The sequence below is a fragment of the Microcaecilia unicolor genome, chromosome 5 (assembly GCF_901765095.1).
Source record: "Microcaecilia unicolor chromosome 5, aMicUni1.1, whole genome shotgun sequence".
Lineage (NCBI taxonomy): Eukaryota > Metazoa > Chordata > Amphibia > Gymnophiona > Siphonopidae > Microcaecilia > Microcaecilia unicolor.
The window spans coordinates 357953485-357965244 of record NC_044035.1 but is presented as its reverse complement, the minus strand read 5'-3'; the positions used below and the strand labels follow the sequence as shown (position 1 = coordinate 357965244).

General features: G+C 43.2%; 1 protein-coding gene across 1 annotated transcript; it reads right to left on the bottom strand.

Annotated features, from left to right (window-relative positions):
* Window positions 1-248: 248 nt before the first annotated feature.
* On the bottom strand, window positions 249-11230 carry LOC115469952 (adenosine receptor A2b-like). Its single transcript, XM_030202751.1, has 2 exons — window positions 10296-11230; window positions 249-1811 (listed from the first exon to the last, which is right to left on the bottom strand). The coding sequence occupies exons 1-2, from the start codon at window positions 11122-11124 to the stop codon at window positions 1492-1494; spliced, it is 1149 nt and encodes a 382-aa protein (XP_030058611.1). The 5' UTR covers window positions 11125-11230; the 3' UTR covers window positions 249-1491.
* Window positions 11231-11760: the final 530 nt, after the last annotated feature.

Here is an 11760-nt window from a genome sequence, read left to right as displayed (position 1 = left end):
TCACATGCACATTCATTGTGCATATCCAAATCTCAACTGGCCGCATATGCCTTGGGAGACTGGGTTGAGAACTACTGGTCTTGAAGACATGACTACAGCACTTCTATCAACAGCTGACATCAATTTTGTTTACCTTCCATCCAAATAAAACTGTTGGCTTTAGTCTAACAGTTAAGAACCTTCTGAAACTGGCACTTTAAATACATCCATCAGTTAAAAAAAAAAAGCGTAAACAGTAAAGGCACAAAGCTTTATTTTCTTTTAGAAACCCTGTCAATTTTTTTCAAAGTTTATGTATATATACAAACATATAGTAAACACTCCACAAAGTTAAACACAAAAAGTGCAAGTAGGTAGCCCATTAATGCCAGGGCTGGCATGTAAGCAAGGTGTGTTTAGGGTATACCAAATCCAGGATCCAAGCAGAAGGAGCCCACTTACTGTACAAAGTGCCCTCTAAAGTACTGTAGTCCTTGAGACTGTTTTTAATTTCAAGAAGTCACAAATGTCACCAAGACAAATAAGCAACAATTCTCTATTTTTCCTCCTAAGGGAGAATAAACCTGAACTGGCAAACCCAGCTCATATTCTGATTTTATTCTCTATTTCACTGTCTGCTTTTTAGTTTCCCTGCAATGTAAGAGCAAGAACAGAAAAATATACAAAAAAGAGAAAAGAAAAGCAGCTGCCCCACAATTTTATCCTACTTTAACACACAGTTCCGTTCACGATTGGATCCTGCCCTCCAAGAAAACTTCAGACATGAAAACATATCTGGCTGTGGACAGAGAACTTTAAAATCTATTATAAAAATCCTCCTAAATTAGATGCCATGTGTGGAGGGGTAAAATTTGTTGGCTTAAAACCTCCTTGATTAGTAACAGAATTAGACTTTGTCCACATATACTTTTTTCTTCTTTTAAAAACATTCCATTCAAAGCTTAAAGAAAGTTTTTTTGGTAGGGCTCACAACCAGAAAATGCTGGGTGTATATCTGGAGCTGAAAAATGGAGAAGCATGGGATTCTAGCTTAAACTATCAAATACACTGGCTTACTCACCACTTCTTAAAACAGCCCAAGTCCGTGCTCAAATCCCTGCCTAGTTTTCCACAGGACAGTAAGAATCATGATCAGTATGTGAAATTCCTGCCTGTACACATTAGATAGATAAGCAAAGTAAAGGAGGCTGTCAGGCTGCACCTCAGCAGTCCTTCCTCTGAAGTTGAATACTACTAATTCTGTTCCAGGGCCTGCACCCTTTTTCTAGGTTCTTTGGACACCACTATTTGAGATTGTCAATTGTTTTGTCCAAAAGTAGCCATTTCTTATTACATAAGACGCTCCAATAACTGACTAGGCCAAGAATTTTTTTCCAGTTCTTATTTCATCATTAGCCATTTGCCTATAATAGCAGCTACATCAGGCTCAAAGTTTAAATAACACCCAAGAACAGAAGGCTGCAGAATACTTCTGTTGAATGCAGTGGTGATTTACAGTATGGCTTCACTTGCCTGAGGCAGTAACACACATGCTGAAGATACACTGCATGATCTTTCAGAGATGACAAGCATGTTCTTGCATTGAAAGTCCACTAATGCACTAATTGTGGGTGCCCCCTGTGCACTTTTCTTACCCTGTGAACTAGAACAGTTAAAGTCCCAAAGGCAAAGCTTGCGCCCCAACTGGTGGAATTTGTGCCGAAAGCTCCTGTTGATCCAGAAGTAGACAAAACAGTTGAGGAAACCATTGCCACTTGGAAGCCAAAGAGCCACAAACTCAACCCATTCTGGAACTCTGTCTTGAGTGATTGCTGCAGAAATAAAGGAGAACTGGTTAAAAAAAAAAAAAAAAAAAAAAAAAAATTCCAGGGCTCTGCCCAAGGCCAAAACCAACTCAAGTACCAATATGTAATATTCTATGCTCCTATAATTCTACACCCAAAGGCTAAATTATACAGAACTTTGGTAGAAGTACTCAATTACACCGAGACAACAAAAAATCTTCCTCAAAAATTCAGATTAACTTTTTGATGCCACACACCACGAGTGACAGCACAGCTGGGTCAGTTGTGTTGACAAACATCAGTGGCTAAAAAACAAAAGCCAAAACTGGTGTTGCCTGCAGGTCCTCTTGAGCTCCATGAAAACTAGAATACCTAAATCAACTAGAATACCTAAATCATAAGATATTACATTACTCACAAACATGTCTCCCTCCCATCATGATCTCCTACCCTTTTTTCTATACCTTCTTGCACCCTCCCAACCAATCTTCATCTACTACCACCACCTTTCTCCACCTCACCTAGGTATTAGTTCTTGCCTTCATCTGTTCTGATAAGCAATGCAGGCACAGCCCTAGAACAGCCATCTCAGAATGGCCTATGTAGTGCTCAGCCTACTGTTTTCAGTCTTGCAAAAACAGCATACCGTTCAGGCTATATTTGACTCGCACCCTGAGAATGGGAAGCAACTGCTAGGGTTCTCCAACTCGCCACTGCTTTCCCTCTCCTAGCTTGTGAGGGAATTAGATTTTGCAATTTGCAGAATTCCTCCAGAAGTATAAACAAGCTTTTAATGTTGAGATCACAAAACAATCTACAATCCAACCACTGTTTTGACCATGAACTATCCAACAATGGCCACTCTCTCAAGGTACACGGATACTTTCCTTTCTATCCTAGAAAGGTAGGGGCAAAGGGAAGGCTTGTGAACAAGACAGGATTAAACGCTTTGGTAAAGCCATAGGCAAACAAGAACACTGGTTTCCCTGTGCTATTATAAGTATAGTTTTAAACTCTCACAAAGAGGGCCTTGCATGGTTCTGGCTGTTGCAGCAGCAACAAGGATCATTTCTCATATTTCTGCTGCCAACAGGGGTGGGGAAGAATAGAAAGACCTCTGTAGGCAGGGGTGATTATAGCCTCTCACCCCTTGTTTTTCTCTTACCAGGGCAAAGATCTTCCTTGGTAGCCACTGAATGTGCATTTGACTAGGCACATGCCTAGTATGCCTATGCCTAAATCCTGCCCTCTTCTGAGCAAGGAAGTGTTCTATAATATTAATAGGGCCGATCTTACCAGTGAGTTAACTTTTTTTGCACGTATCTCGATAGGGAATTCAGTCAAATAAAACAAACATTCCACTTGACAGAAATCATTATGGATAGAAATTCTATGTGTAAAGGGAAGGTGTATTCTTGTAGGGCTGTGGTACTGTCGCTGGGACAGGACGGATGAAAAAAATGTTTACAGATTAGGAAAGCTGGCAAGTTGGACAACACTATTATAATGAATGATTTCAAATACCCCAATGTTGACTGGATAAAATGTTACAGAGAGTGCAAGGGAGATAAAATTTCTACATGTAATAAATGACTGCTTCTTGGAGCAGATGGTCCAGGAACCGACAAGAGGGGGAGCCATTTTGGATCTGGTCCTTGGTGGCGTGCAGGGCATAGAGCAAGTGGTGGCAGTGTTGGGTCCCCTGGGAAATAGTGATCATAACATGATCAAGTTTGAGATACTATCTGGGATGAACACACAAAGGAAATCTACTGCAGCTGCATTTAATTTTCGAAAGGGCAACTATAATAAAATGAGGAAAATGGTTAAAAAGAAACAAAGGATCGGCTGCAAAGGCTAGGACACAATCAGGCGTGGACATTATTCAAAAATACCAGCATGGAAATCCAATCAGATACATTCCACGTATTTGCAAAGGAGGAAAGAAGAGAAAAACGTCAGCCAGCATGGTTAAAAGGTGAAGTAAAAGGCCAATACAGTCAAAAGATTGCCCTTCAAAGAATGGAAAAAGGACCCAAATGAAGAAAATAAGAAGAAACAAGCACTGGCAAGTCAGATGCAAAGCATTAATAAAGAAGGCTAAGACAGAATATGAAGAGAAACTTGCCGCAGAGGCTAAAACTCACAGTAACAACTTTTTCAGGTACATCAAAAGCAGAAAGCCTGTGAGGGAACCCGTGGGACTGTTAGATCACGAATGCGCAAAAGGGGTGCTCAGGGAGGACAAAGCCATAGCGGAGAAACAATGTTTTGCTTCTGTCTTTATAGAGAAGATGCAAGAGATCTGCCTGTACTGGAAATAGTTTTAAAGGTGATGATGCAGAGGAACTGAAAAATCTTGGTGAACCTGGAAGATGCACTAAACCAAACTGAAATTAAAAAGTAGTAAATCACTTGGACCGGACGGCATACATTCAAGGGTACTCAACGAACTCAAGCATGAAATTGATGATCTCCTATTAGTAATATGTTACCCATCATTAAAATCATCCGTAGTACCTGAAGATTGGAGGTTGGCCAATGTGACTCAGATTTTTAAAAATGGTTCTAGGGGGCAATCCAGGAAATTATAGACTGGTAAGCCTGACGTCTGCAACGGGCAAAATAGTGGAAACTATTATAAAAAATAAAATTACAGAACATGTAGACAAACACTAATGGGACAGTCAACATGGGTTCAGCCAAAGGAATCTGCCTCAGCAATTTGCTTCATTTCTTTGAAGGCTTGAATAAACGTGAGCCAGTTGATGTAGTGTATCTAGATTTTCACAAAGCTCATTTTGATTTAATTTTCTCAGGAGTCTCTCATGAGGAACTTTAAGAGTCATGGGATAGGAGGCAAGGTTCTGGTGTGGATTAGGAATTGGTTATTGGCAGAAGATAGGGTTAAATGGTCATTTCACGCACAGGAGGATGAACAGAGGAGTGCTGCAGGGTTCTGTACTGGGACTGGTGCTATTTAACATATATCTATGATATGGAAATCAGAACAAGTGAGGTGATTAAATTTGTGCAGATAATACAAAACTATTCAAGGTTGTAGGAAGACCTTAGGAAACTGGAAGATTGGGCATCCAAATGGCAGATGAAATTTAATGTGGACAAATGCAAGGTGATGCACATTGGAAAGAATAGTCCAAATCAGTTACCTGCTGTTTTCACTTTGGGGGTCAGCACTCAAGAAAAAGATCTGGGTGTCATTGTACATAAAAACGCTAAAATCTTCTGCTCAGTGTGCGGTGGCAGCCAAAAAAAGCAAACAGGATGCTATGAAGTATTGGGAACGGGATGGTAAATAAGACCGAAAATACAATAATGTTTTCTGTATTGTTCCATGGTGCATCCGCACATTGAGTATTGCGTTCAGTTCTGGTTGCCGTTATCTCAAAAAAAAGATATAGCGGAATTAGAAAAGGTTCAAAGAAGAGCAACCAAAGTGATAAAGGGGATGAACTCTCATACGAGGAAAGGCTAAAGAGGTTATTTAATTTGTGACATTTATATCCCACATTATCCCGAACAGGTTCGAGTTCAATGTGGCTTACAAAAAGCAATATAGGATACATAAGAATAATAAGTAATCTACTGTAAGAATCCAATTTTACAATACAGTATCAAACATACTAGGATAACTATGGATATTAACATTTCAAAAATCTATTATGAATGAGAAATTATACATGAAGCAAAGAGAAAGTTAATGGTAAATAGAGTAATAACCAATTCAGATAATTCATTGTTTGAGATATGGTCATTCTTTGAGGGCTCCAGCTTGGAAAAGACAGATGTGGGGAGATATTGAGATTTACAAAATCCTGAGTGGTAGAAGTACATCAATTTTTTTTACTCATTCCAAAAGAACAACGACCAGGGGACACTCGAAGTTATATGGAAATACTTTTAAAACAATTAGGAGGAAATATTTTTTCACGCAACAAAAAGTTAAGCTCTGGAACTCTTTGCCAGAGGATGTAGTAACAGCAGTTAGTGTATTTGGGTTTAAAAAAAAAAGGTTTGGACAAATTCCTGGAGGAAAAGTCCATAGCCTTATTGACCCAACTGGGACTTGTAGTATGGAGTGTTGCAACGAATTGGGTTTCTGCCAGGTACTTGTGACCTGGCTTGGCCACTATTTGGAAAACAGGATACTAGGCTAGATGGGCCATTGGTCTGATCCAGTATGGCTACTCTTATTTAAATTCCTAGTAACTTACAAATAAGGCCCCACACCCCACTGCCACTGGTTAATCATATTAAAAGAAACTACATACAATTTAGACCACCTCTGCTACTATTTCACCTCAGAAACAGATTTTTATAACTGATTCTTTACTCTGTAGTATTTGAGCTACTTTCAGTTTCTACAGATAGCAAAGGTAGTCTGGTTCAAGCAAATTAAGCCAGCAAATAGATACTTAATAAAAGGATGGAGTATCGGCTGTTGAAGGGAGCAGCTTTTGCTACTGGTTTAATAGAAGTTTTCTAAACACTATTTTCTTTTCCAAGATGTTTGTCTTGTTTTCTCAAGTAGGTTTTTCCTTGTTTTTATCCACATTACCAACATTGCTAGGGAACATCAAAAGATGTCCTTCAATTTCCTGAATTAAACAGTACCGCTAGTTCACTAATCTCAGCAGTCACTCTCCAGCAAAAGGTTGTGGAATGAGGGCACAGGAGGAAGGTAAAGGGAGAAATTCAGGAGTAATCTAAGGAAACATCTTAAAAGTGTGGTGATGGGTGCAACAGTTTCCAAGTACAGAAGGTGGACACAAGAATTACAGGACTGGTGGATCGGAACAGGTAGATGTGAATCGCTTGGTTACTCTTTCCAAAAATACTAGGACTAGGGGGCACGCAATGAGACTACAAATTTGTAAATTTAAAACAAATTGGAGAAAACATTTCTTCACCCAACCTGTAATTAAACTGGAACTCATTGCCAGAGAGTGTGGTAAAAGCAGTTAGTGGTGTTTAAAAAAAGGTTTGGATCCATAAGCCATTAGTAAGATAGATGTGGGGAAAAATCCACTGTTTCTAGGATATATGTAGATAGGAAAGAGTCACTAAGAACACTTGTAAATCGCAACGAGGTGAAGTCTCATATCATTTAGCACAAATCCTCATATCACTCCCATGCTGAATCCAGGTTCGTGCATTTATTTTAATCATTGACTTTAGACCACCTCCACCCTATGTGTTGCAATTACAATAATTTTAGTGATACCCTGTGCTCTTACAATATCTCATGAAAAATTTACATATATATAAAAAAAATGCTCAAAAGACACTTAGCTTGAGGAGCCTGTACACTCAACTCTCCAGGCTGGTGTGTACAGAAGCCCCGACAGGTGCCTGATTCGCCTTGCTTCTTCTGGGGGAATCTCAAACCATTTAGCCTATCACAATAAATAACAAACGTGTCAGAAGAACAATTTTAAACCTAACTACAAGTGTTCAAACATCATTAAAAAAAACATCGGATTTACTATTATGTGTCTGATCGCAGCTGCTTAGCTGTCAAAACAAAATAGTAGATGACGGCAGAAAAAGACCTGCACGGTCCATCTAGTCTGCCCACGATAAACTCATGTGTATACCTTACCTTGATTTGTACCTGTCTTTTTCAGGGCACAGACCATATAAGTCTGTGCAGCAGTATTTCCCGCCTCCCAACCACCAGTCCCGCCTCCCATCACCGGCTCCGGCACAGACCCCGTATAAGTCTGCCCTCCCCCATCCTAGCCTCTCAACCACCAACCCCTCTTCCCCCCGCCACCCAATTTCAGCTAAGCTTCTGTGGATTCATTCCTTCTGCACAGGATTCCTTTATGCCTGTCCCACGCATGCTTGAATTCCGTTACCGTTTTCATCTCCACCACCTCCCGCGGGAGGGCATTCCAAGCGTTCACCACCCTCTCCGTGAAGAAATACTTCCTGACATCTTTCCCGAGTCTGCCCCCCTTCAATCTCATTTCATGTCCTCTCGTTCTACCGCCTTCCCCTCTCCGGAAAAGATTCGTTTGCGGATTAATACCTTTCAAATATTTGAACGTCTGTATCATATCACCCTTGTTCCTCCTTTCCTCCAGAGTATACATGTTCAGGTCAGCAAGTCTCTCTTCATACGTCTTGGAACGCAACTCCCATACCATCCTCGTAGCTTTTCTTTGTACTGCTTCCATTTTTTTAACATCCTTCGCAAGGTACGGCCTCCAAAACTGAACACAATACTCCAGGTGGGGCCTCACCAACGTCTTATACAGGGGCATTAAAACCTCCTTTTTTCTGCTGGTCACACCTCTCTCTATACAGCCTAGCAACCTTCTCGCTACGGCCACCGCCTTGTCGCACTGTTTCATCGCCTTTAGGTCCTCAGATACTATCACCTCAAGATCCCTCTCCCCGTCTGTGTCTATCAGGCTCTCCCCACCTAACACATACGCCTCCCTTGGATTTCTACTCCCTAAGTGCATCACTTTGCATTGAATTTTAATTGCCAAAGTTAGACCATTTTTCCAGCTTCTTCAGATCTTTTTTTTCATGTTTTCCACTCCCTCTGGGGTGTCCACTCTGTTGCAAATCTTGGTGTCATCCGCAAAAAGGCAAACTTTACCTTGTAACCCTTCGGCAATGTCACTCACAAATATATTGAACAGAATGGGCCCCAGCACCGATCCCTGAGGCACTCCACTACTCACCTTTCCCTCCTCCGAGTGAACTCCATTCACTACCACCCTCTGTCGTCTGCGATCCTACCCTTCTTGTAGCCGACTACCGGCGGGAAACTATTGACGTCACTTCCGTAACCGCTCTCAAAAAACTACAAGTGTTACATAAAACAACCCCACTGCAACATAGTATTCAGACCCCTAGCTTCCATTGTATCTAACTTATGTATCCAAAAAGTGTGGACATGAGATTACAGAAGGAGATGACTTTTACACATAATGGTAAAATCTACAAGATAAAGAATTCTACATGCTGTACCCTGGGGATAGTGTATTACATCAAGTGCCCATGCAATTTCCTCTATGTTGGCAAATCGGTACGGTCTCTTCAAGCTAGATTGATAGAACATAAGTCCAGGATAAGTGCACGTAGCTTTGGAGCTCCTTTAGTACAACAATGTATGGCTAAAATCATCTTTTTGAAGATCTGAGATGTAAGGTAATAGAATGTGTTGATCCTCAGCTAGAGGAGGCAACTTCAATAGGAAGTTGCTACAACGTGAAACTTTTTGGATACATCAGTTAGATACAATGGAACCTAGGGGTCTGAATACTATGTTGCAGTGGGTTGTTTTATGTAACACTTGTAGTTTTTTTGAGAGCGGTTACGGAAGTGACCATCAATAGTTTCCCGCCGGTAGTCGGCTACAAGAAGGGTAGGATCGCCATTTTGTTTTGACAGCTAAGCAGCTGCGATCAGACACATAATAGTAAACCCGATGTTTTTTAATGATAATGATGTTTGAACACTTGTAGTTAGGTTTAAAATTGTTCTTCTGACACGTATGTTATTTATTGTGATAGGCTAAATGGTGTGAGATTTCCCCAGAAGAAGCAAGGTGAATCAGGCACCTGTCGGGGCTTCTGTACACACCAGCTTGGCCAGTTGAGTGTACAGGCTCCTCAAGCTAAGTGTCTGAGCATTTTTTATACATATGTAAATTTTTCATGAGATATTGTAAGCGCACAGGGTATCACTAAAATTATTGTAATTGCAACACATAGGGTGGAGGTGGTCTAAAGTCAATGATTAAAATAAATGCACGAACCTGGATTCAGCATGGGAGTGATATGAGGATTTGTGCTAAATGATATGAGACGCCACCTCATTGCGATTTACAAGTGTTCTTAGTGACTTTTTCCTATCTACATATGTTTCAGTAGTTGATACTATACAACTGGAGAAAGTTAAGCTATATATATATATATATTTTTGTTTTTTTTTTTTGTTTCTAGGATAAGCAGCATAAAATGTATTGTACTGTTCTGGGCTCTTACTAGGTACTTGTGGACCTGGATTAGCCACTGATTCTTGATGGACCATCAGTCTGCCCCAGTATGGCAATGCTTATCCTGTTAAGGGACTATCTGTGGTGTGTTGAGCCACCTTTGATAATCACCCCCCCCCCCCCCCAATCTCCTAGTGATATGGGGGTGCTAAAATCCTAGTCTGGCATCTCTCCTCCTGTCTTCCCTTTACCCTATCCTGTAGAGGGAGAAAGGCAGAAAAGGAGATACCGAACTGGGGGATTTTGGCACCCTTGCCTCCTATGGTCCAAACAGGTTCAGCTAGCCCTGAAGAACAGCATAAGGAAGCAAATAATCATTAAAAGAAAGGAAGGGATTGTGTGCAGCCCAGATAGGCCATATGCATAGAAATGGTGGCTGTTAGTAACCATATGAGCCAGGATAGCAGATGACTCCTAATTGCCTTGACTAGACTGTCCATGTACTATAGAGGAAAGTGGTTGCTGAAACTCACCGTTGTAGATGACGGTGACCATACAGGGCAGCCAGCAGGCGTGGAAGGCCAGCACGACGGGCAGCAGGACGCGGGAGGCGGCGTCCCGGGCCCGGCCCAGGCGGTGGCGCTGCCGGCGGGCCGCCAGCCACAGGCGGCCGTTGGCCAGGGTGACGATGGCCGAGCAGGGGAAGAAGATGAGCGCCGTCAGCAGCAGCGAGTAAGGCACGTTGCTGGCGTAGTCCGGGTTGCAGAGCAGCGAGGCCCGCGAGAAGTAGACGCGGATGACGGCCCCGCCGGGGATGGCGATGGGGAAGAGCAGGGCGGGAGGCAGCAGCCAGGCGGCGCCGATCAACAGCCGCACCCGCCGCCGGCTCATCAGCCGCCCGTAGCGCAGCGGGAAGAACACGGCCACGTAGCGCTCCAGGCTGATGGAGGCCAGCGAGTAGATGGACGAGGCGAACACGCTGGCGTTCAGGAAGGCCACCACGTGACAGTAGGTGGCGCGCGGGGCCTCGTCGCCCTCCTCGCCTCGCGCCAGGCTGCCGTACAGGTTCAGCGGCACCACCAGCAAGGCCAAGGCCGCGTCGGCGCCCGTCAGGGACAGCAGGATGTAGCGGCTGCTGCGCGACCAGCCCGCCACCGACGACGCGATCACCAGCAGCACGAAGCCGTTGCCCAGGATGATCAGGCCGCCCAGCGCCGCGATGATGGCCACTTTCAGGGCCCGGCCGCCGCCGAACCAAGGCCCCGCCGTCTCCGGCGCGGAGGAAAGTGTATAGACAGACCCCGAAGAGTTCGTCGCCGTCGCTGCTACTACTACCAGCGCCAGTACCGCCGCGGTAGCCATAGCGCGGAGCCCTGTGAAACAAAGAACGCGGAACCGCCATTAAATAGCGCGGGAAAATGCTGCTGACTGACAGGGCGAAGCGAAGGAGAGACAGTATGGCCGCCGCGCGGAGGGATCCCTCACAGGACAGGTCCCGCGCGCGCGACGGGTTCCTCACACTGCACTTGAGTGTGAAGCGCCGACTCGGACCGTTATCGCGGAAGGATATTTCCAGAAAGAGAGACCCTCCTTGGCGGGAATCGCTTGGGTATGTTACGCCTTATTGACCTCTAAAATTGACCCAAAAGGGTTCAGTGCGCTGTACAATAATACAAATAATCACAAATTGACAACAAGTTTAAAAAAACGAAACACTTTTAACCTTCTTCCGAAACAGGAACTAATTTTGTTCTGACACAAAGAAGAGGGAGTGAATTCCAAAAGGAAACCCCCCCCCCCCCCCCATCCCTGAAAAAAAATGTGTTAAGAGACGCATTTTTCGGAAAGAAGGAAGGTGAAGTTTCCCAGTTGAGAATATAAATGAAGTGAAGAACGTTTGCGCAGAGACCTATATTTATCAGTAATTCAGAAGAACAACCATTCAAATTATGAACCCCCCCCCCCCCCCAAACAAATAAACGACGTTTTAAATAAAAT

What these genes read in the sequence shown, in the direction of transcription:
- LOC115469952 (XM_030202751.1), bottom strand. Translation starts at nt 11,124, where the DNA reads ATGGCTACCGCGGCGGTACTGGCGCTGGTAGTAGTAGCAGCGACGGCG. An exon ending in GGTCACCGTCATCTACAACG is followed by an intron (nt 1,812 to 10,295) that starts GTGAGTTTCAGC and finishes TTATTTCTGCAG; the next exon opens with CAATCACTCAAGACAGAGTT.